General features: G+C 46.5%; 1 protein-coding gene across 5 annotated transcripts in view; it reads left to right on the plus strand.

Annotated features, from left to right (window-relative positions):
- The first annotated feature begins 2,617 nt into the window (after positions 1 to 2,617).
- Positions 2,618 to 23,711, plus strand: part of BAHD1 (bromo adjacent homology domain containing 1) — a 34,802-nt gene continuing 13,708 nt past the window's right edge. The window contains exon 1 of one of the 5 annotated variants that reach the window (XM_056810272.1): positions 2,618 to 2,728. Coding sequence is in view for 1 of the 5 variants with exons in the window: in XM_056810268.1 (XP_056666246.1) it covers positions 4,410 to 4,438 (29 nt within the window). In the remaining 4 variants the exon portion in view is untranslated. Of the gene's footprint in view, positions 2,729 to 3,925; positions 4,508 to 23,711 lie in introns of those variants that run through there. The other 4 variants (XM_056810271.1, XM_056810268.1, XM_056810269.1 and 1 more) reach the window with 4 other exon arrangements.

Below are 23,711 nucleotides of genomic sequence, written 5' to 3' on the forward strand. Positions count from 1 at the left end.
CCTGTCTCTTCTGGCTGCCAGTTCAGTTGGGAGGGGCGGGGGAGGGGTGTTCACTGTGTTCCCCCAGCACTCCATGTTTTTTTCCTTTCTGCATCTTCCCTTCTCTGCTCTCCTAGCCCTTCTCGTTGGCAGGGAGAGGAATGCTGGGAGTACTCTTTATCCCACTCTGGAGCCCACAGTGAATCCAACCTGGGAGGGGATTAACCCCCAGGGAAATCTAGTAGGTTCCAGTTTTTCCTTTCTGACAGCCCCCCTAAGTCCTCCTCCTCTTTGGTTTTGGGGGGCTTTGGACCAGGACGGGGAGTTGGAGCCAATAATCACTCCCCGTCATGTACCCTATGGTCCAGCCAATTTCATCCTTAGTCACTGGTGCCTTTGTACAAGCCGTCCCCCATGCATGGAATGCTTTTCTTCCTCTTCTCTTCTTCTCAGAATCCTTAGTTTCCTTCAAAACTCAGCTCACATTCTACTTCCCACGTGAAGTCTTTCCGGATTTCCCCCCTCCCTGGCCCCACAACTAGTGACTTCTACCAAAAAATTTACCCCGGATTTATTTAGCATGTTTTTATGTTTACCTTTCCTCTCCCAGATTGAATGTAAACTCCTTGAGGGCAGGGACTGCTAATTTTTTTGTCTTTTTGTCCTGGGATTCTCGGAACAGGGCTGGACACATAAGTAGGTGCTAGCTAATTGATCAGAGGATTGATTTTTTTAAGATCTAAAAGAGGCTCTGGAACGTCTATAAGGACTTCTGAGACTTAAAGGACTGGGGAGAGAAGGAAGGCCTTTAAAGGTGGGGCTGTTAAATTTAGATTCTCAGTTTACCCAAGTGCCCATTCCGTGGAAACCCTCACGGCCCTGGAAGCCGATTTCCACAAGCTGCTTTTGGAGACAAAGGACCAAGAAGGAGAGGAAAGATGGGTCCCATTTCCCACAGTGAACCAGGACTAGCAATAGAGGTGCCACCTTTGAAGACACAGGTTTTGGGGGGCATCTGCTTTCAACTGCTGGGGGGGAATAACAGGTGTTCTTGGGGACTCGATTATTTCCTCTGGCTTCAAGGTCTGAAGCCATTACGGCTTGGAGGGGTGGGGATGGGTCGTAGTAATTATGTAAGTAGAATGCCCTGGGCCTTAGCTCGCAAACTTGAGGTTCAGAACTGTTCCCCATTAGATGCAGCCTCCGGTAGGCTTGAAGGTTCACCATCTACAACAGAAGAGTGTGGGGGAGAGTTCTGCCAAGGGACCCTCTATGGCTGAGCCGGCACACGTTCTGGAATGGATCGCTATGCCCCCTCTGTCTCCCCAAAGCGCTATTGCTGCTCTGTTCCTCCCCCCCCCCCCCCCGGGACACTGAAACTTCCCTGCCCGACGGGGGGGGGGGGGGAGTCCATCTTAAGCCAGTCCTTGCTACCATCGCTTGCGCAGAACCTGGTCTTCCTGCACCAAAGATTCAACGTTCAGATACCAAACCCCTCTAGCCCATACCTCAATTCAGATCCTTTCCCCTCCCCGCCCCCTCCCGAGAGCAGCTGCTGACAGGGAGCCTGTGTGTCTCCGAATTTTCCCTTCCCTTCCCCTCTCCTTCTCTCCTAGTTCAGTTAAAGGCACAGGGGCACAAGACTCTGCTGACTGCTGCTCTTTCTTCACGAGCAATCCCTAACTGGGTGGGGGCAGGACTGGGGTTATCAGCCTACTCCCTAGTCCCCTGGGATGGGAGTAAGGGAGGGGCAGGGGAGTAGGCACAGCCTGTAGCTCAGCAAGTGTTAAGGAAGCTGCCTTTGGTTCAGAGGAGGACTTAATTTGGGACCTCGCCCTGAGGGGCAAGTAGTGAGGAAAGGGAGAAATGTCTTGGTTTGCTCTGGGGGTGGGGGGGAGCGGCATTTCTATTCCCGGTTTAGGGAGAGGGACGCAGTCGTAATTTAGGGGTGCTACTGAGAGGATCGCAAAGGCTGAGGGATTAAGAATAACTCTGTACCCTCTCAGAGATCTCTAATGCCACAGTCTTATCTCTCCAGCCATACACTTCCCCTACTAAACCAACCCCTCCTTAAACCTGTCGGGCTAGGGATGGCAAAGACCCCAGTGTAGGCTCCGGAAGAAGATGGGGTGGGTAAGCATTGGGAGGAGAGGGGGCCGGGAAGAGGTGGTTGCTCTGATCGTTTTGGGACTACCTTTGGTTGTTAGGAAAGACGGTGATAAGGCAGAAAGAGGGGGAGAACTAGAGGAAAGGGCACAGCATTTGTAGTCAGAGGACCCGGGTTCCAATCCCCACTTTCATTGCCTAGATGACCTTGGACAAATCGCTCTCTTCACTTCAGTCTCCTTAGGTGTAAAAATGAGGGGGTTCAGTTAGATGATCTCTAAGGTCTTTTTCGGCGCCCCAAAGCTCTAGGATATGAGATCAAAGCACCTATTTCCGAATCCAACCTGTGTTACTTTTCTGGACCTCAGTTTCCTCACCTGAAAAAATGAAGGGGCTGGGTCTTTAAGATCCCTTCCAGTTCAAAATCTATGTTCCTATGATCCCCGCAGCCCTCGAGAGGGTTGCTTAGGTTACTAGGAGGCTTGGTTTCTCCTGACCGAGTTCTCTTCGGGTGTTACTCCCTCCCATGCCTGGGGCCCAGCGCATATTGCTCCCAGACCCCAGTCTTCAGACTGTCGGTGGATCTAGATTGTTCTTCGCCTCTCCCCTCTGCCTCGCTGTCCGGGCTCCCCACCCGATCTGGGTATGTATGAGCGGTATTGGAGGTTAGAGACCTCGGCCATGCATAGTCTGAGCTTTGCCTCCTGTGCCCACCGGGTTGACTAGTCATGCTCAGGCTCCTGGGGACGTGTCTCTGTGAGAGGGGGGAGGGGAACCAGGAATGTGTCTACACAGCTCTGACTCCCACCTGCCAAAATAACTGCATCTCGGCTTGAAGACTCTGAGGTAGCCCCGCTGAGACTGTCACACTGACCACCCCTTGGTCTGGGAGCTCTCCTGGCTACTCCCTTAGTGGGCTGATGGCGGGTGGGGGGTGGAAAGGGTGGCGGTGTCGGGGAACGCAGATTTGCCTTTGCCGCGAGATGGAAATAGGTGAAAGCTAAGCAAAAAAAAAAAGCATCGGAAGAGGGAGAATTAGGATCTGGAAGGGAGGGGGCTGGTAGGGGAGGGGTCAAGAGGAGAAGATTGGAGGGGGGAAATGAGCTTAGAAGGGGAGGGGGGAGCGGCGTGGCCAAGGGCTGACCTCACTGCAAGGAAAAGGAGACTCGTGCTAGGGGACGATGGAAGGGTGAGGCAGAGACTGGGTTCCCAGCAAAAGGGGCTCCTCTCAGTAGGGTCTGGGGTCTCTAATGCAGGGGGGGTCGTCCAATCTTGTTTCATTTCTTCCTGGGTTCCCTCTAGCTTAACCTCGGGCAGCAGGAGCCTTGTGAGGGTGGGGTGTGTCCGTGCCTCCTGCAGTTTCCCTGGATGGGTGGCTGGGCGGGAGGGCGGGAGATGGAGGGGGTTGGGGGTGGGGGACGGGAAGGGGAATGCTAGCATGGGCGTTGGGGGGGCTGCTACGTAAGACTTTCCTGGGGAGGGTGGCTGGAGCAAGCTTCTGGAGAGAGGGTCCTGGGGGGTCGGCAGACTGGGGGGGGTCGGACCATCAGGGGTAAAGGCCCAGGTGGGGGGGTGCTCTGGGAAAGGGAGAGGTACAAGAGACTGGCAGAGGAAATCCACCCCTTGGATACGACCCCCCCCCCCCTCCGCCACTCCCCGCACCTCCTCCCCCCGGCAGCCTCGTGCTGCCCCCTGCGTTGGGACAGGCCGGCCGGTGGGGGCGGCTCTGATTGGTCCGGGGCGGGGAGGGGGAACAGAGGGCCGGGATTGGCTGGCGGGGGCCAGCCCAGGGCTTGTTGCTAATTGGTGGAGGTGGCGGAGGGCCATAATCCGATTGGCTGCGGACGAGGAAGCAGGAAGGAGGGCGGCGGAGGCTCTGCTCTCGGGGAGTTTGTGGGGGAACCGCGAGCGGCGTAGCGGATCCCGGAGCCCGGCCCCGCCGCCCGCCTGTCTGGACGCCCGCCCCGCCTGCACGGCCCCAGCAGCCCTCCCGCCCCGGCCCGGCCCGCCCGCTCCTCCGACGGCCCCGCCCGGTCGCGGCCCCCGCTCCGCCCGCCCGGCCCCGGCCCCCAGGAGGAGGCGCTGACGCAGCAGCGTGGAGCCCGGGAATTGAGCGCCCCCGGGGGGTTCCAGCCGCCGGATTCCAGCCCGCCCGGGGCCTGCGGGCGTCCTGGGCCCCGTTGTCCGCGCCACCAGTCGGGTGAGCTCAGGGGCTCGGGACTGAGAAGAGGGAGGTAGAGAGGGAGGCAAAAGAGAGGGACCGTCCGCCTGCTCGATCTCTCGATCGCTCGCCCCGCCGAACGCGCCGCCGCCCCCGCTCGGGGATGAGGACAGACGGACAGACGCAGAGCAGGTGCTGACCGCCCGCGCGGGCCGCCTCTCTCCTGGGAGTCCTGGAGCCCGGGTGGGTCCCCGCCATCGGGTGAGCGCGACGCGCCTCGAGGTGACAGCCCCCGGGGGCCGCCGCTGCTGCCCGAGTCGGGAGGCGGGGGGTGCTGGGGGTGGGGCGAGGGGCTAGTGGAGTGCATCCCGACCGAGGGCGGGCGTCCTGGGCCCGCGGCCGAGAGACGGGGCATTGGCCACTGCGCCTCAAGAGCCCGGGGCTGGTTCCTCGGGCGCGGGCGAATGTCCCCGCGCCCCTCCCGGGGCCGCCGCCCCCTCCCCCCCCCGCCAGCTCCCCAAGCTGGTGGACGAGGTCGGGGGCGGCCCCGCCGCTGCGGGAAAGCGCCTGCCCCCGGAGGGCCCACGATGGGGAGCGGAGCCGGTTCTAGAGTCAGACTGGGGGGGGGGGGGGCGGGGACCAAGGACCTAGCCGAGGCGAGGGGAGGCGTGGACCGCGGTGTGTAGCCGGGGAGATTCGGGGCTGGGTACGCAACAGGACTGGGTTCGAGAAGGGCCGAGTCGGGAGGGGGGGAAAGGGAGAGGAGGAGAAGAGCGAGGCTGCGGCCCGGGGTCCGAGGCGCCGCAGGGCTTGGAGGGAGGTGGGTGGAATTGAAGTTGTCAGAGCCGCGTCGAAGTGACAGCGGGCCCGGGCTTCTGAGCCCGGCCCGGCCCTGCCCTTTCCGCCCCGCCGCCTTTTCTCGGCTGCGCCTGGGGGGCTGGGTCAGCTCGGCTGGAGGGGCCAGCGCGGCGGAGAAGCGCCGGACAAAGGCGCTGCCTGAGAGGGAGCGGGGCGCAGGTGGTGGCGTCGGGTAGGGGCGCAAGGGTCTAGGGCGCCCACCCCCAGCCCCTGGATGGACCAACAGCTCGAGCCGACCCTGGGGACAGCGGAGCCAAAGGAGCGGGCCACGGGCTCCAGGGGATCGAGCTGCCGGAGGAGCCCAAGTACTGTTGCCACGGCTCCCCGGATTGTCGGGCTCTTTCCAGGGAAGGGCTCTGGCAGCTGGGGTCAGGCTCCGGCGGGGGCCATGGGGAGCGGGGGCGGGGTAGCAGCAGGATGTCTGCGCTGCTCCCGGTAGGCAGGCAGGCCCCCTCGACCGGATTGGCGAGGGAGGTGCTCCAGGAGCCCCGGAGGGGGCGGGGGAAGGCATCGAGGAGGGGGCCCTGCCCCATTTTCTGAAGGTCTTTTCCCCCCGGGAGTAGCAATGAGCACGGGCTCCAGTGAGGGAGGTCGCCTTTCAGTAGCAAGAGGTACATGGCCCTGTGGGGAGCAGCTCAAGAAAAAGGGTACTGAGAGAGAATGGCATGTATATAGAAGGGTGATCGGAGAACAAGACCTCAGCTTCAGGTAAAAGACTTGCAAAGCAGCACTAGCCTCTTAATTGACTTCCTCTCGTTTGGGCCCTAAAATTGAGGGGGAATAAATTGGAATAGGGACGGATTTCTGACACGCACACACCCCCCACTCCACCCCGATCTCTATGAGGGCTTACAAAATAAGCTCCGGAGTCCCACACTAGTGTTTTCCTTTAATGAAAAATGCTCTCCTAGTTAGTGAAAAAATGCTCTCATTTTGACTTTGGAGGTTATTAATAAAGCCTAGGACCAGATTTTTATGATAATGGGGGTGGGGGATGGGAACATGTTGATGTTCTTTCGAATTGCCCCCGGGAGGCTTTTCCTGCCCCCATCATAAAACTTCCATAAAAAGGGAGAAGGGGTCCCTATCAGACTAAACCTTGCCCTAGAGGGACATAGTGTCCTGCAGGGAAGAGTGCATCACTACCACAAGAGGACTCTGTGGACAGTGGGGGTGGGGTGGAAGCCATTGCCCTCTGTTCTTTTAAATTGTAGACACCTCCTCCAACATCAGTGTTGGGCTTTAATCCGGTATCTATCTTCCTGGTCATGTAAACACTCCCAGAAGTCCTTTTTCTCTTCAGCTGCCATTTCTCTTAATAGAAGAGAGGGAAACAGAAAATGAGAGGCTTATGAACTGTGTAGGATATGGGTTGAAAACTTGAGTTCAAATCCCACCTCAGGCAGTGTTGAGTAAGAGCTACTACCAGCTGTTGGTTGGATCTAATCCCAGCTCATAGGAAGCTGCTGATGCTCAGCCTGTCAGTCTTCCCAGTGGTGCAATGTGGGTTGCACTACCATCTCCCCTTGAGGGTGGAGCCTGTGGGCCAGAACATGGGCTGCTCTGAGTGCCTGAATTGAAGGGGAGGGGGGGTCCTCTCATCGGCTAGAGAATGAAATTTAAACTGAGCCGGGTTTCAATGCATAAGTGCCCCCAGAATGGTGGAAAATCAGGGTCCTCTGGGTCTTGGGCTGGAGTTCTAAGGCATTCATCTGTTTTGGTAGCCGTGTAAGAGATAATCTGTTCTAGTAACTGGAATTCAGAATGGAGCTATAAGACAGCATTGCTTCTTTCTTTCCTGGTAGGTTGTCTTTCAGCAAAACCACTAAAATCAAATGCATGGTGTTATAGAGGAGCTAGGCTCTAGGAGAGTTTGACCAATGAAATTCACTATGGGTATACTGTTGATTTTCTCTTTATAAGGTATAGCCAGCCAATCTATCCCTACCTTTTCAGTCTGAGTACCCTCCTCACCTGATGGCTGAAATTTTCAATAGCCATTTATTATTCTCTCTGCTTTCAATATTCTAACCCCTTCCTCAGAAATCCTACACAACAGTCAGAACAGTTGTACTAAAATGCCACTCTGATCAGTCTTTTCCCGTCCCTGATTCTTATGATGGTGTCCACTTGCCTATAGACTATAACCCAAATTCCTTCATCTACTATTCAAGGCTTCTGTCTAGCCCCCATATTGGAGACAGCATGGTGAAGAAGAAGGCTTTAAAGTCAGATGACCTGGTTTCACATCATAACCCTGATGCTTATTTCTTGTGTGACATTAGACAGATCCAGTTTTTAACTTCTAAAAGGACAGGGTTGGACTAAATGACCTCTCAGTTTTCCTCAGCTCTAAATTCTAACTTTCCAACCTTTTAGTACTTCTACTAAGGACAGCTAGGTGGCGCAGTAGACCCAGCACTAGGTGTAGTGTCAGGAAGACCCGAGTTCAAATTCAGCCTCAGACACTATCTATGTAACTCTAAGCAAGGCACTTGATCTCTATTTGCTTAAATTTCCTCTTCTGCAAAATGGGGATAATAATAGTATTTACCTCCCAGGGTGGTTGTGAGGACCAAATGAGATAATGCTGTAGTAAGTGTTATATAAACTGTTAGCCATTACTACTCCTCCTCCTACTACTACTCCTACTCCTACTACTCCTCAGCCAGGCAAATAATACTCCCTGGGCAGTACTTGTTCTTCCATTTTAGGGGAGAATTCTAATAGATTCTCTACCCCTTCCTCAACCAAATGCTACTTACCCATCTTTCAAGAACCATTTCCAGTTCTGCCTCCTCCATGAAACCGTCCCTTGGTTCTCTAGCTCACAATTATCTTTCTTTGATCTCATAAGATTTAAGTGCCTGAACCAATTTATAACTCAGTTTATTTTATGTTGTTTTCTGGTTGGTTCGTATATTTTTTGGTTTTGTCTCAGTAGTTAGATCCTGGGTTAGATTCTGGTTTCTTTGAGAGTAGAGATTGTATGCTCTACCTTTTCATACCTTATAGCGCTCAGTGCACAGAGGCATTCAGGGAAAAAAATTTGTCGTGAATGAATGAATGAAGAATGCTATTGAATTGTGGATGGAAAGAGAAGCACTTGACCCAAAATACTTGGTATTTGTATACCCTAAAGGGACTATGACCTTTCCTTGTTGGAGGTAGACATGCTGGGGCTTTTGATGGGGAAGGAAATGAGGTTTTGCTGTCTCCTTACTCCGATGATTTTCTTTTGTATTTTAGTTTGCCCTTAACATTCTGAGATTTGGGGGACTGGTGAATGTTAATCTTCTGCACTTTGGTTGATTCTACCCAGTAGATTGGCCTCATGACACCATATAGAGATGGGTTTGAAAATGTTGTAATCCTGTTTTCTTCCTACTCAACCAGACCATCTCCCCCCCACCCACACACTTAGCTGTCGTTATGCAATTTTCCTTGTCGTCCATGCTAAATGAATCCATGTGTTTTATCTCTTCCTAGTCTTGGGTGTAAATGAGGGGAAAATACTTTGGGGGGGGGTAGAATAGAGACTCCTCGATTTTGTGGATTCCTATTTTCCAGTCTAGTGTAGAGAGAGGGCACTGTGTCTCAGCAATTCTGGGACTGAGGTCCTTTGAAAACAGATCTATCCATAATTAAAGCTAATTGAAAAGAAGTAATTAGGAATCCTATCAAATTCAGGGACTCTGTTCCTGCCCACCATTAGCCAGCAAAGAGAATGGGCTATAAGATTATTGACTGCATTGAGTTTAGATACTTAAAAATACATTCTTCAGCTCTCCTGCCCCCCCCCACTTCTCCCCTTTTGTGCCCCAGTTTGATGATAAATGGACTAGCATTTCCTTCCAGAAGGGAAAGATACCTCTTCTTGTTACCATGGCAACAAAGCCCACTCCCCCATCAAAGAAACCACCACCTTTCCTCCTCATCTACTGTAGCTCAGAAGAGGTACTATAGCTTAGAACTAGGGTCCATTCCCAGCTCTGAGCTGCTTTGCTGTGTGGCCCTTGCATGCAATTCTTTCCTTTACTGGGCATCAGCATCATTTTTGTTCATCCAAAGCCATGTCTGGATAACTTACTCTCATTTTCCCCACATGGACTTGAAAGCCCATAGGTGCTTCATCAAGGAGCATAGACAATCTTTTTTTAAAAATCTTTATCTGAAATTTAAAAATTTTTAAATCCCCGTAACCATCTCTACCTTCAACTTAAAAAAAAAAATCCCCTCCACAGTCTCTGGCACCTGGAGGGATGAATGGGGAATTGGAAACTGTTGTCATCTATAAAGGAAGTTTGAGAAAATCTGTAAGGAATCTCCCTCCCCTTGCCATTCTCCTTTCCACCTTTCTACCCTATTTACCTCCCTGTTCTCTGCTTGCCCTGCCCCACCCCCATTCCCAAATTGAACTTCTTTAGGAATTTTCTATTTATTTTCGTTCTTTTCAGGATTGCCCTTTTAGGGTTTGGGAGGATTTTTGTGTGGATTTTTTTCTTTCATTTTATCTTTTTCTTATTCTGTTTGGCCTTGCTCTGGCAGCATCTGGCCTCAATGCCTCGTCGCAAGGTGAGCCATTAAGGAAAAAAAATCTTTAAAAAAAAAATCTCTGGCGTTCAAGCAGGCTGGGTCTAAGACTGCCAGCTGAAGCTGTTGGGTTTATGGAGCGTTATACGAACAGCTCCGACTTTAAAAGGCCTCCTTTTTATGAATGGGTAGTGAGGAATGTAAATAAAGCAGCATCTCTCAATGGGGAAGCATTTTACATAAGCAGCGCTACCCCAGGCCCAAGTATTTATGGGAATTTGCTAGCACAGTCTGGCGAGGCTCACTTCCTTTGTGAACTTGCCATTGTGCTGGGGACACGAGGCCTTCAGTGGGGTGAAGAGGGTTGGTTGCTGCTTCTCCTCCAAAAAGGAATAGGCTTGGAGTCTTGGGCAGGAAAGAGAGAACCCTGGCTTGGAATCCCCCAATTTATGGTTGGGATGTGCTGCCTGTTTAACTTAGAGAAGAGGGATGAAATCCAGCCCAGCCTTGAGAGCCTAACATGATTAGGAGTCAACTCCCCAGTAGAATGGGTTCCTGGTATTCTCCAGATACAGACCACTGAAGCTGATGTCCCTTCCCTGGGGATAAGGAGGTCCCAGATAATTGAATCCCTCCCCTCTTTTAACTAGAGTAAAACAGATTGGTTAGAATTCCAACTCCTTTATGCCCTGGCCCCATCTCATTCTCTAACACCATCACCCCACTCCATCTCTGTCCTTTAATAGTGATACTAGCGATAAGTAAAGTGATTAAAAGAAAGGGAAAGAAGTGTAGCTGGAGGACTGACTGACTGAACAGACCCTGAATAAATGAGAATTTATGGTGATAGCTTCAAAAAACATCTGAACTCCATAACCTCCCTCCTAGTTTCCCTCAGGTCAGCCAGGGCATTAAAAAAGCCCTGATCCTGACAAAACTGGTTTGAGATCATGGGCTCAATAATCAGGCTTGGGCATAGGGGGAAGAGGCTTGGATGTTCAGGACAGTGGCTATCCAAACCCCACCACTCTCCCAATGGGAGTGGTTCTTCACTTGACTCAGCATCTCACAAAAATAATATTACCTCTGAGTTCTTTTGCGAAGACCCTTTCAAAGGGAGAAAATGTGGGTAACAAAGGAACCCCCTTGGCCTAGACAAGGTTTATCCTAGGGAACTCTTGTTTGAAGTAGCATATACTAGGTTGCTTGAATGAAAAGCATTGCCAGTGATTTCTCGGTAGCCCTGCAGGACCAAAGTCAGGACAGAACTCGTGTGACTGTCAGCTCTTCCTTGGCCTCATCCCTAGAGCTTATGACAGGTCTCCTTTACATTGCTGTGGTATGTAGTTGGTTGTGTGCAAATAATGATTTGGCATTCTGTTGCCTTGATTGTCTTTCTGCCCTAGGTCGATGATACTGTTTTTGGTTTCCAAAATGTGGAGGAGGGGGGGGGGGAATGGAGGTGGATTTTTTGGCCCTTCATCTAGTTGTCAGTACCAAGAGCCATTGTTTTTTAGTGCAGAAGGGAGTATTTTGCCAGTTAAAAAAAATCCACAAATATTACTGTTCAGATTTGAACTGTTGGCTTTGTAAAGCTTTAACTAATTTTAATTATATTTTCAACTGAAAAAAAAATTTAAGCTGAACCCTATGTATTTAACAACCAAGGTAGAATGATGAAAATGTATCTCCCTCTTTTTGTTGCAAAGGCAATGGGGACTTTGGCTGTGGAATAGTGGAATATATACTTCCAGAAATGGTCTCTCTGTTATTTTTGGTGAGCTTTCTCCCCATCTCCTTTATTAAAATGGTATAAAATATGTCTCCTCAGGACTGAGAAGAGGCAGGAATATATTAAAAATGAATTCTTTACTTTAAAATTTTTTTAATATTCTCTCTTTTACATATATAAATATATGGCATGGGTTTTTAGATATTGTTGATTGGATTCATGTTCTGGATAGAGATTTAACTAAGTGGCTGATGTCAATTTGATTCTTTATGAATTTAGGGGGAAGTTAGTGTGAATCAAAGCCAATTTTTATTGCCAAAGACCCATAAGAACTCAACTAACTCTTCTTCCTCCTCTGGCTTTGCTTATGATCCCAACTTCCTTAGGCCTTGAGAATTCTGGAGCTAACAGTAAAAGGACAGAGGAGTTCATGGTAAAACATTTAAATGATGGTGTCATTTCTCAATATCATTTGAATCGATAAATGCTGTTTGAGGAGGTCATTGTTGTTCAAAAGACATTGAGATGCACCAAAGAGTAGTAAAAGCATTCTGGGCTTAGATCACAATTTAGTTGTTTAAAACCTCTGTGACCTTGGTCCTTACTTCCCCTCTCTAGCCTCAGTTTTCTCATCTGCAAATTGAGATGGTTGGACTAGATTATCTTGAAGTTCCTGGCAGCTTTAATTTTGTGATTCCATTGTGCCAGTAGGTATGAAAGGCTGCAGAGGTAGAAAAAGCAAACCACTCACACACACACACACACACACACACACAGTTCCTTGCCTTGAGAAGTTTATAATCTTGTTGAATATAATGCAAGTTAAAATGAATAATTTAAGACTTAATAAGCCTAATGAGAGGTCAAACAGAAAGTCATAAGAGATTCTAGAAGGAGGAGATCCCTTCTCTGAGGTGGAGAGGTCAGGGAAAGACTTAATGGAAGAGGTCTTTGCATAGGACCAGGCAGGAAAGAAAAGATTTCAGCAGGCAAAGATGTGGGTGGCTCTTGCAAGCTTTGGGGTGAAAGAAATTGAAGGATGGGGAGTCGGAATAATGTGCACAAATGGAATGCCCCCTGGGAGGCAGGATAGGGTAAGATAAAGTTGGGAAAAGAGAACAGTCCGGTTTAGTGAAATATAAATTGTGAAGGGAAAGCACTGTGAAATAATATGAAAATGGTGGTTTGAAGTGATGACCACAATTTTGGAGTACCGGTGATGAAACATACTAGTAGTGCCTGCCTTTTGCCAGAAAGGTAATGGACTCAGAATGAGAGATATTTTGAGACATGACCGGTGTGGGGATTTGTTTTGGTCAATTATGCCTGTTTTTTTACTAGGGTTTTTGTTTTTCTTTTCCTCTCTCCTACAACAGTTGGGGGTGGGAAGGTGAGAGAGAAAATAGATTTTTGTTCGTTAAAAAATAAAATTAAATATTTTTTAAGAAGGTAGATTGAAACCAATACATGAGAATCCTTAAATGTCAGGATAAGGAATTCATAGAGTTTATATAGGGAGCCTAGTGAAGCAGATAAATAATGTGATCAGACCTGTAACTTAGGGGAGATTGCCTTGGTATAGCCTATATATATATATAGGCTATACCAAGGATATATAGATATACACACACACACACACACACACACACACACACACACACACACACACACACACAATTCCAGATAGAAGAGACTTACTACCTTGTAGGAGGAAAGGAAGGATTAAATGCTAGTATTCAGATAGACAAGATTTGGCCATTGGCCGGATGTGGGGAACAAATAAAAAAGGAATGTTATAAGATGTCAATTTTGAACCTATGTTGTTGGTAGAGTGGTGGGATCATCTCCAGAAATAATTTATCCAGAAAGAGAATAATTGGGAGAGGTTTTTTTTTTCCTTTTTGGGGGGAAGGGAGTTTAAATACTAGCAGGACATCTAGGTAGAGATACCCAGCAAAGACTAGAGGTTAGGGACTGTAAATATAGATTTAGATATAATATAGAAGCTACAGGAATAGATGATATTACCAAAGGAGAAAATGGAAAAGTGAAAAAAGAATATAGGAAGACAGGACCCAAGAGGTCTTCACCCATATTTAAGGATTGGGAGGAGGTGGAAGAGGAGAAAGAAAAGCCAGTAAAGGAAATCAAAAAGGAATTTTCACCCGGGAGGAGGAGAAAGAACCTTGAGAGAATAACGTCATAGAAGCCAGCTGGTTAAGAGTATCAAGAAGAGTGAGTGTGAGTGTGTGTGTGTGTGTGTGTGTGTTAGATGGTGTCAAATGATACAGAAAGGTCAAAGAGGATGGGTCTTGCTTATAAACTCATGGAAAAATTGTTATTGGGGTACCAGCATGATACTAGGATGTGCTGGCACAAGGTTGACATTTAAGAACCATGAGGTCATCATCCAACTATATTCAAAATGGTTAGGCTCTTATTTGAACTCTGTATGGGCTTCATGAGTTGACAGGTGTGGAAAACTTAGACAGGATCCAGAAAAGAACTAAAAAAAATAATTGAAGAATTGGGAGATAAAATCACTAAAGAAAAATGAAAGAATTTGGAACTGCTGAATACTGAGAAAGGATACTGAGGGATCACTTAATACAGTTTTATAAAGTAAAAAGGGTACTTAGATTTGAAATCAGAGAGGATCAGTGTTCGAATCTAGGTTTTGACATTCCTTCTGTGTGTGGACAAGTGAAATGGCCTCTCTGGGCCTCAGTTTTCTCATCTTTAAAATCAAGGCACTAGACCAAATTATCTCTAAGGATCCTTGCAATTCAAATCCATATAATCCTATAAATTTTCAACTGTCTGGGTTCTGTGGAAAATAATGGTTAGCTAGTCTCTATTTCCACCCAAGGCAGGTGTAAAGTAAATGTTTTCTGATTAATTTACCACTTTTGACCGAGGAGAAGAGATAATGAGACACAACCTTCTATTCCTAGTGCACCCTGGATTTGTAGTGTTACATACACTGTGGCACAGTCATCATGTCAATTGGTTTTGCTTCACCATTCTTTCTGTGTTAAGGAAGTGTTATGAGGAAAGAAGCATGAAAAAAAATCAAAAGGCATCAATAAAACTTTTTTTAATGCAATTTTATTTTAGCAAGAGAATTTTAGAGAAGTAAAAATACTTCAGGATTATAAAGGAAATTATACCATCTTCTCCCCCCAGAAATATTTTAAAATAAGAGAAACAGTCCTATGCATTTTTTCTTTCTCCTCTCTTCTTCCACATTATAGGGAAATATATGGTTGGTCCTTACGCTTTACAAACTAATTATTTTGCAAAAGTTTGGTTAAATTTTTACACTCGGGGTATATTTGCTTTGGTTTTTTTTTTCTAGAGAAACAATTTTAGAAATTGTGATTTCATTTTCAGATCAGCACACAAAATCTATTTAATCTATAATGTAATTGAATACTGTACATTTATAACAAAAAAGAATAGAAAACAATTCTGTTGTAACACGTGGTAAAACTTTGTTTTTAATTTAGATATTTTATTTTCCCAATTACATAAAATAATAATTATCAACATAGCTTTTCCAAAATTATAAGATCTGAATTGCCTACCTTCCCTCACCCCTCCCAGAGGTAGTAAACAATTTGATCTGGGTTATATGTGAATTAACACACATGACAAAAAAAAATGTTTAAATCATTTGGTTTTCTTGAAAGCTAGTGTTTTGAGGGAAAGCATGTTTAGAGGAAAATAAGAAAGCCAATGAAAATCTGTAGGGATTATGAAGAAAATATAATTTCAAGGGCCCAAGAGATCAATGGGCACAAATTCTTTATTTAATTTCACTTATAAATTTATTTTATTTCTAGTAGGTTGCAAGCTCCTTGGAATCAGGTATTTTCATTTTTGGCTTTCTACCTACCATTCCAGAAAGATAGCTAGTGGTTAATAAATGCTAGTTGATTAATTGATTCTTTGTTAAAGGTAAATCAGCACTACCACTCTTAAACTTGTTGCATCTTATTAGGGTCAGTTTTAGTTTACAAATGAAATGAGAGATGAAGGAGTGTTTTTTTTGAGGTAAATTGGCTAGAGTCAAAAGAATGAGATAAAGAGAATGTACATGCACATCTAAGAATGCTGGAGATGAATATAGTTAACTGCGCCTTCAGCTGTGAAAAGAAAGGAAGGGAGCTCATCCTGAACCCAGCCAGATTAATGCATGATCCCTAAGAGGGAGGGAAAGAGCCCATAGGCCATAGGGTTCAGGGCAAATATACTCACCTTGCCTGCTCTTTTTACGGACATGATATGTACAAAATGATCTGAACAACTCAGGTATTCATAACTGCTTCTTGGAGGTAGGGTTGTTAGGGAAGTTTTTCCGAATTCTCTATCACTGCATCTATTTTTTCTCAGTTGATTATACTAATATAGACACCCTCTCTGATCCAATTAACCTGATCTTTTCCCCAGTTAGAAACTATCTGTATAATGCCATCTTGGAAATTTGTGCCCTTAGGCACCAGAGTTTTGGGCAAAAGAATGGAAACATGAACACAAATTCATCCCCACTCTTGAAAGGAGAGAGTGTGACAGTCAGTAATGTCACCTCTGAATTTGATGTATATAGCAAGCACATCCATAATATATCATGCCTGGGTTTTCCCCGTTCTAAAGATGGGGAAATACAAAAATATATGAGACAGAGGGCAGCTAGAAGACTGGGTGGATTGAGAGCCAGGGCAAGAGATGGGAGGTCCTGGGTTCAAATGAGGCCACAGACCTAGCTGTTTGACCCTCAGCAAGTCCCTAAATCCCCATTGCCTATCCCTTACCACTCTTCTGCCTTGGAACTGATACACAGTATTGATTCTAAGATGGAAGGTAAGAAGGTTTTGTTTTTGTTTGTTTTTTTTTAAGAAGAAAAATAAAATAAAATAAAATGGGAACAAAAAAGTTCCCCCTTCATTTTTCTGAGAAATGCAATTTCTAGTCTGATGAAAGGAGCTTGCTAAGCATGTGTTTATCTTACTTGCCTTGCCTTCCTTGTATCTCTCCAATTGTTGAATGCTTTGGTACAGATGGCTTCCCATCCTGACTAGTCACTTTTGTTTCTGATTCAACCTGGAAAGTGTGGGGATAGAATATAGACAGACCTGAACAAGTCATATGTAATTCCGAGCCCACCTCTAAGAGGTCATTGCAGTCTTGAGATCCTCCCAGGGATTTGGATCTCTCTTGTCAGTGGCATGCAGGTATAGAGAGGATGGGTTATTTTTATTTCTCACTCCTGAAAACTATCTTTTGTCAGACTTTGCATCCCTTTGTGAAATGGAATAATATGAACTTATTTATTTGCATAAATTTTCAGCTTTATAGAGTGTTTTCTACCTAGCAGCCTTATGAGGGGAGTACTACAAGTATTTTTACCCCCGTTTTTCAGATAAAACTTGGGCTTTGCCTAACTAAGGTCACATAATTAGTGTAAGAGCTGAAATTTGAACTCATGTCTTCATGTCTTAGCAAACCTAAAGTGTTTTCCATCACATCACTTGGTTGATACATCATTCCTTTTTGGTAAACTGCAAAGGTGGCCTTATGAAGACAACATTTGACAGTTGTTTTAAAATTTGGGTTTTTTTATTACAAATATGAATTTTCTGGAAAGACCTACATGAACCGATATAAAATGAAGTAAGCAGAATCAAGAGGAACATTGTACACAATAATAGCAATTTGTATGATGATCATCTGTGAATGGCATAACTATTCTCAGCAGTACAATGATCGAAGACAATTCTGATAGACTAATGGTGGAAAATGCTATCCACCTCCAGAGAAAGAACTGATGGCATTTAAATTCAGCTCAAAGCATACTATTTTTCACTTTATTTTCTTTGTGGGTTTGGTTTTGGTTTATTTTTTATGTGTCTTTTTCCATGACATGACCAATATGGAAAAGGAGGAGGATAAATAAAAACTTATTTCAAAGTAAAAAAAAATTGCAACAAATACAGATTGACACCAAAAAGGAACAAAGTAGAATTGGGCTTACTTAAGCCTGGATACTTAGAAGATCTCAGTCAGGGTGGCACATCATTCCAAGAGGTACAAGTTGAAACTTTCAACCGTTTCTCACTTTGTATGGATATAGCCCATAGTGTCCCAGTAGGAGGTTCCCCCCAATGTGCTACATTATTTGTGTGTATGTAAAAAAACCTTGACCGAAATAACAATAGCAACTTACTTTATGCCCCTTTGTGATCTGTGTATTTATAAAGTCCTGTTGCTGTTTTTTATAATGATTCATAAAATGTTAGAGCTGGAAGGGACCATAGAAGTCAATGAACTTGTTTTAAAATATTTTGATAACTGTTTTTCATTATAATTGGTTTCCTTTGTAAACTTATACATTTTATGCATTTAATAACACCATTATTCCAAGAAGGTAATCAGCTTGACAAAAGGGGTTTATTGATTTAAAAAGGTCCATTGCACCTCCTTGTACAAATGTGGAAGGAGATAAGAAGGTTGAGTTACTTGTTTGGAGTCTCAGAGGAAGATGTGGTAACAGAGGTTGGACCAGAACCTGGTCCTGCTGGGTCACAGCCCAAGGCTTTTGCTTCTGTGGCCACAGTCTCTTATGCAGGTGTGCCTTCTTTCATGTAATAATGACATATCTGGGAAAAGCAGTGTGTGTCAAGTTAAGTTTTGTAAATGGAATCATTTTAAGTTGGGGAGTTTGCCTTTTAGAAGAACCCTTTGAAGAATTCCTTTGTGATGCAAATAGTCACTTCCTAATTCGACTCTTCTCTCACTTTGTAGCTTCTTACAGGGAGGCACAAGTTGTAAGCTAAGTCAGTTTCTTTGTGCTAAGAAGCATATCTGGTTCTCCTGGGATCCTTCACCACCTAGGGCCCAGGGGCTATGTAGACTTAGACTCCTAAGGTTCCTTTCCTTAACTTAGTCACATCTCTCTCCCTGTAGCCAGAACCATTCCTGGAGAAGAGTTATTGACACTTTTTAACTTTCAATGAAAATTCCACTGCCTGCCTGGGTAACAGAGTTCATCATTTGTGCTCATTTAGGAGAGGGAGGAGAAAGAAAGACCTCTAGAGTTTCACCTGGTCCATCTTTGAGCAAATTAAAGCCCATTTCCCAGCCACAAGATAGATGCAGATCCCAGATTTGCTGGGTCAGTGTACCAAGATACCCAATTGGGCAAACCGGAGCTTGTGGTTAATACACTAGGCTTCAAAAGTGTACTGAGGCCCACCCAGCACCTCAGGAACATCACTTATGGGTGTGTTAAGAGGAGGCAAGAGGAGTGAAAGGTGAGGCCAGTCTATTTGCGGCAAGGCAGAGTGGTTAATGAGGCAGACCTTCCAAAAGGGTCAGATGGCAGTGGTTGGAGTTGTTCCCCAGAGCACACTGGATATGTGCCCACACCAGGGTGGTGTCTAGGTTTCATTCATTCAGCAACCCTATTTGGAGTGCCTACTGTGTACCAGAGACTCTGCTAGGTGCTAAAAGGGAATAAAAAATCTAATATGTGCCTACTTAGGAGACACTGTTACTACCCTCATTGCTTCTCCCATCTTTCCTGGAGTCCTTTCATGGTGTGTACCCATTGGTGAACCTAATTAGACTGTGTTGAGAACAGACTTGACTGCTACAATCTAGCAGCATCTTCTCAGAGGGTGTTGGGATAGCCCAAAGAGATTTTCTAGTGAATTTGATATGGGTGACCTCCCAACACCCCTTCCAAACCACTGTGGCTCACCCTTAAAAGATATTGGCTATAGGTCCCAAGTTCAGTGAAACTACCTAACTACTTTCTCAGGTGAATGGAAAAGCCTGCTTCTAGGACCCTCACTTGCATTTTCTGTCACTTGTATTATCTGCCACTGTCCAAGTTTTTCTGTCCATATGGATTAAATTGCTGGGAGAGCTTTTAAAAGACACCGGACAGGGCTGAGGAAAAGTATCCTCTCCTCGGGAGCAATACTGTTCTGTGGTTCCTGGTCACGAGCTCACCGTGAATTTGGGAGTAGAATCTACATTTCCTTAACCACCCCCCCTCCCCAACCTCCTCAAAGAAGCTAAAAGTATTTCTCTTGGCCACTTTTACCATGCTAAATTTGAAGTTCTGAGCAGAGGTAGAGAGCAGGCTTTCAGGCTGTGTTGGACTGAGAGATCCCTGACCCCAATTCACACCACATTCAACACAACTAGAAAAGAGTGAAGCTCCCCATTTTCCCAAGGTGTAAGGCTTGGACTTTTCAAATGCAGAATTATAACAGCATAGCCAAGTTCAGTATGCAGGCAGAATTTCTTAGTTTTCTAAATGAGAAGAAAGGGAGCTGGCCTCATTTGGAGGTGCAGACCCTTAATATAGAGAAGGCTATAAGGAACAAGCCCAGGGTGCTTCTGAAGTTAACCAGCTGCTGGCACTCATCTAGCTTCTCACTCTGCTGTGGAAGAGCTCCCAGGCTGTGAGGGAGCTCTCTGCTCTCCCAAGCCCAGATGGTAGGAGGAACAGGAGGGGGAGGCCCAAGCAGCTCTCCAAGATGGCTTTTGGATTGTCCCTTGTGAATCACAGACTGATATCAAAGAATTGATGATTCCCTTGATTCCCCCCTTGGTAGAGTTGGTTAAGTAGTCTCCTGTTTAGTACAATAAGCCCAGCTGGGAGAATGTAGAGGAAAACAAGGGAGTCCTTGCCTGTTTGTTCTGTACCTTTCCCCTCCCCCCAATCCCATGGCCTGTGGCCCTCACTCTCCGCCAGATTGAGACTCAGCCTAATAAGAATACCTCCCCTTTTTGTGCCTTTTTGCCATAACTCAGCCACTGCCCCCCACCCCCACCCCCAAGGTTCCAGTCTTCTCATGTTTCCTTGCCCTTTCTGTTAGGTGGGAAAAGCTGAGGAACTGGTAGGATTTGGCTCTGGAAGTTGTGTTTAGTCCAGCATAATGTAGTGGATAGAGTGGGGGGGCTGCGAGGGAGGTGCAAATCCTGCCCCCTTCAGATGCTTACCAGCTTTGTGATTGTGGGAAGTTTCTTGAACTTTTCTCTGCCTCAGCCAGTGCATCTGTAAAATGCAGGAATTAGACTCCATAGCCTCTAATGGTCTATCAACCCTCAATCTAAGATTCTGTGATCTCTAGTTTTTAAGTGAGGAAACTGAGGTCTAGGGAGTTTGTCTAAGGCTACATGCCTTAGACAACTTCTAATATATCTTAGAGGATATGAAAATGTACATTATCCGAAGCTCAACCTAGTATTCTGTCCACCATCCCATCTTGCCTAAAATTCACACTTTTAGGAAGGTATGTGCTATATATACACAAGGGAATATTTACATTCTAGAAGAAGCTGATTGGACTGGGCATTGTTTAACTGCTAATGGTGGTGACATATCAGTCATCGATGGGCAGAGAAGGATTGTTTTTGGACAGGGCTTTCTGGGGCTTATTTAGCCACCTCTACATTTTTGCCTTTTCTTAAGATCAGCCTTTATAGCATCAGCAGCAAAAGTCTTGAGCTGAAGGTATAGAGTTTGACTGGCATTCAGGCTAGCAACTGGGTGGTGCTCTGTTGGTGGCTCAGAAGCACTTGCCTTTTTCTTCCACTCCAAACACATAGATGTATGACTAGAAGTCCCCAAAAGATCCAGCAATATCCCCTCCCTCAATTTGTCCTTCCTCTGCCACCCCTTTAAGCCTTCATCAGCTTTGGTTTATGGTACTGGAAAATTCTACATTGCAGAGAGAAGGGAAGGGCTGTGCATCAGCCTCTTTTTCAGTCAGGGTCATCCATAGTGTGAGGAGAAATTTGCTTGGATACCAAGCACTGCCAGTGCACCACTTCCAGACCAGCTGTAGTATCAAGATTAATTTTTCACCTTTCCTTCTCAGGTCTTTGGTGTAGTCTTTGGGCCTCAATTTACTGATCTGTAAAAAATGAAGAGGTTAAACTTGGTGACCTCTTAGAGTCCCCTCTAACTCCAAATCTGATCCTAGTCTCTTCTTTCCTGTCCTGTTTCACAAGACAAACAAAATTGAGGCCCAGAAGCCTAATAAATAACATACTTTGGCTTTGGAAGAGAGCTGGCTCTTGGTTCCTACCATCTTGCCTTCAACTTCACTCCCCCTGATGATTGGAGGTATCTGGGGTGACTTCATATTGACTGTCCTTGAGGGAAGGGAGTGTTTAGTTCTTGTCTTAGTCTTCCTAGAACCTAGCACAGCACCTGTAAATCTTGTGTTTTCAATGATATAGGGAATTCCTTTTTTTTTTTTAAAGAAACTCCTTCTACCAGTGCAGATGTAGTCCTGCTCTACAACTCCATAGGCTTGTTTGCCTAAAGTATTGAAAAGTTAAGTGATTTGGCAAAGCTGTGTTTCAAAGACAGAACTTGAACGCAGGTCTTTCTGACTGACTAGTTTTCCATTATGCCAGTTTTACCTTAAGCTCTTAAGTCCTTGTGAATTGATTGAAGATGCTCTAGTATAACAACAGGAACACGGGATTTAGAGTGGGCAAATGGAATTTGATTTTGAAATTTTGCCATTTATTAGTCATGTGTCTTTGGACAAGTCATTGAAACACTGAGATCCAGTATCCTAAAATAGTAAAATTTATACTAGTTATATAACAAGCATAAACTGTGTCTACTATTTGCTATATTTCCTGACAACCTTGGCTTGAGCCTCCTGGTTGCGCTTCCTCAGGGTTTCATACTACCTGGATGTTTAAAGAGAAGGGGAAAACACCTAGGAAGAAAAGAGCTGGGCTAGTTTTCTCCAGTGTTCACAGGCTAGACATCACCCTAGGGCACAAAAAAAACCTTAGATTGTAGAATCAGGTACCCTCAGGTTCCCCAGCATCACTTTCCTTGGAATTTTCTTATTGGAAATGGTGACTAGAGACCAGTGGATGACCATATCCTTAGAAGGAGAGGGAAACCTGGGAGTTATCAGTGGGGTGGGGGTGGGGGAGCAGCACAGCTGCCTTCCTTGGCTCTTGGCAGTGATAAAATCAAATTCCTGGTAAGCACCCCACTCCCAGGGTCTAAAATAGTCGGCTTACTTGCTTCTCCATCCATTGTATAAATGAGAAAGACTAATGACTATGCCAAGAGTTATGCCTCACACTGACTTCTCAGGATTCTCTTTTGACAAGACTAGGTTAGACCCTTTAGGTGTTGGGGGGAAGGGGAGAGCCACTTCTCCCCTGCCCAGCTCCACCCCAGGGAAAAGCTGCTGCAGTAGTTCCCACGTCAGGCTTCAAAGTGTGACTCACTCTACTCTTTCTTCAGCATACCTCGAAAGCCCACAGCTCAGCATGCTCAGGGGAAGGAAGCTGGAGCCAAAGGGCCCAGCCTCTTCTTGGAGAATTCGGGGCACTTCCTGGTTTGGGTTCTACATAAAACCAAGAGGTGGTTTGCTAGTGGGGTTTTTGATGGATTTGTGTTCTCAGGAAGCCAAATGGGATTTCATAGCTTCTTTGGAGGGTAGTTGAAGGGAGCATAGAGAGAAACCTCCCCCATCCTCACCCCAAGCTCCGAAAGGGGTCATGGTGTTTGTCCACTGCATGCACCCCCACCTAACAGATAGTGTGGGTGAGTGTCTGGGAGACAGGAATGGGGGTTAAGGCTGTCAGAGCTGCCCATTCAGATGAGAAAAGGATTCATGTGGCCAACCCTCACTACCCCTTCCCAGAATCCGGTGATTCCATGTTTACTTGATGGAGAGGACTCCTGGGTTGGGGGCCTGGAAGGGCCAACTGGGGTCCAAGGTCACCTCTCCATTGGATTCATTGATGAGTGCTCTTTGAGTACCTGAGATGTGACCAGGGCCATTTCTTTGGCCTGCTGCAGAGCAAGGGCAAAACCTCCAGATTTGGGGCAGTTGGATCTCTGCATGAGGGCTGTCTACCAGCTTAGTAGCTGTGTTCCCAGCTTGGCTTTGACTCTCAGCATGCAGACATACCCTTGCAGGCCACGAGTCTGGGTGAGCTTGGCTTCCTGGCCTCCGGCCATCCCCTGCTCCTCTGTTCTGGTGGGCTCTCTGCCTAGACCTTGGGGGGGAGGAGGGGGCCAGCCCCAGCTGAGCTGCCCAATTTGAACTTCATTTCTTTCCCCACCTCCTGGGGGCCCCTGAGCTTTCTGGGGAAAGGGTCTTGGTTCTGACCTGCTCCTCTCCTCCCCCCTTCCCACCCCCTCTGCCCCAGTGTCTTGCTCTTGGCCCTCTCCCTGGGGCCAGGGCAGGTCAGCACATGAAGCCACAGCTTTCTCCCTGGCACATTGCCTCCCCTTTCCAGTTTGCCGAGTCAGGGCTCCGGGGTGGGGGGTCGCCCACG

The sequence above is a fragment of the Monodelphis domestica genome, chromosome 1, assembly GCF_027887165.1.
Source record: "Monodelphis domestica isolate mMonDom1 chromosome 1, mMonDom1.pri, whole genome shotgun sequence".
Taxonomy (NCBI): Eukaryota; Metazoa; Chordata; class Mammalia; order Didelphimorphia; family Didelphidae; genus Monodelphis; species Monodelphis domestica.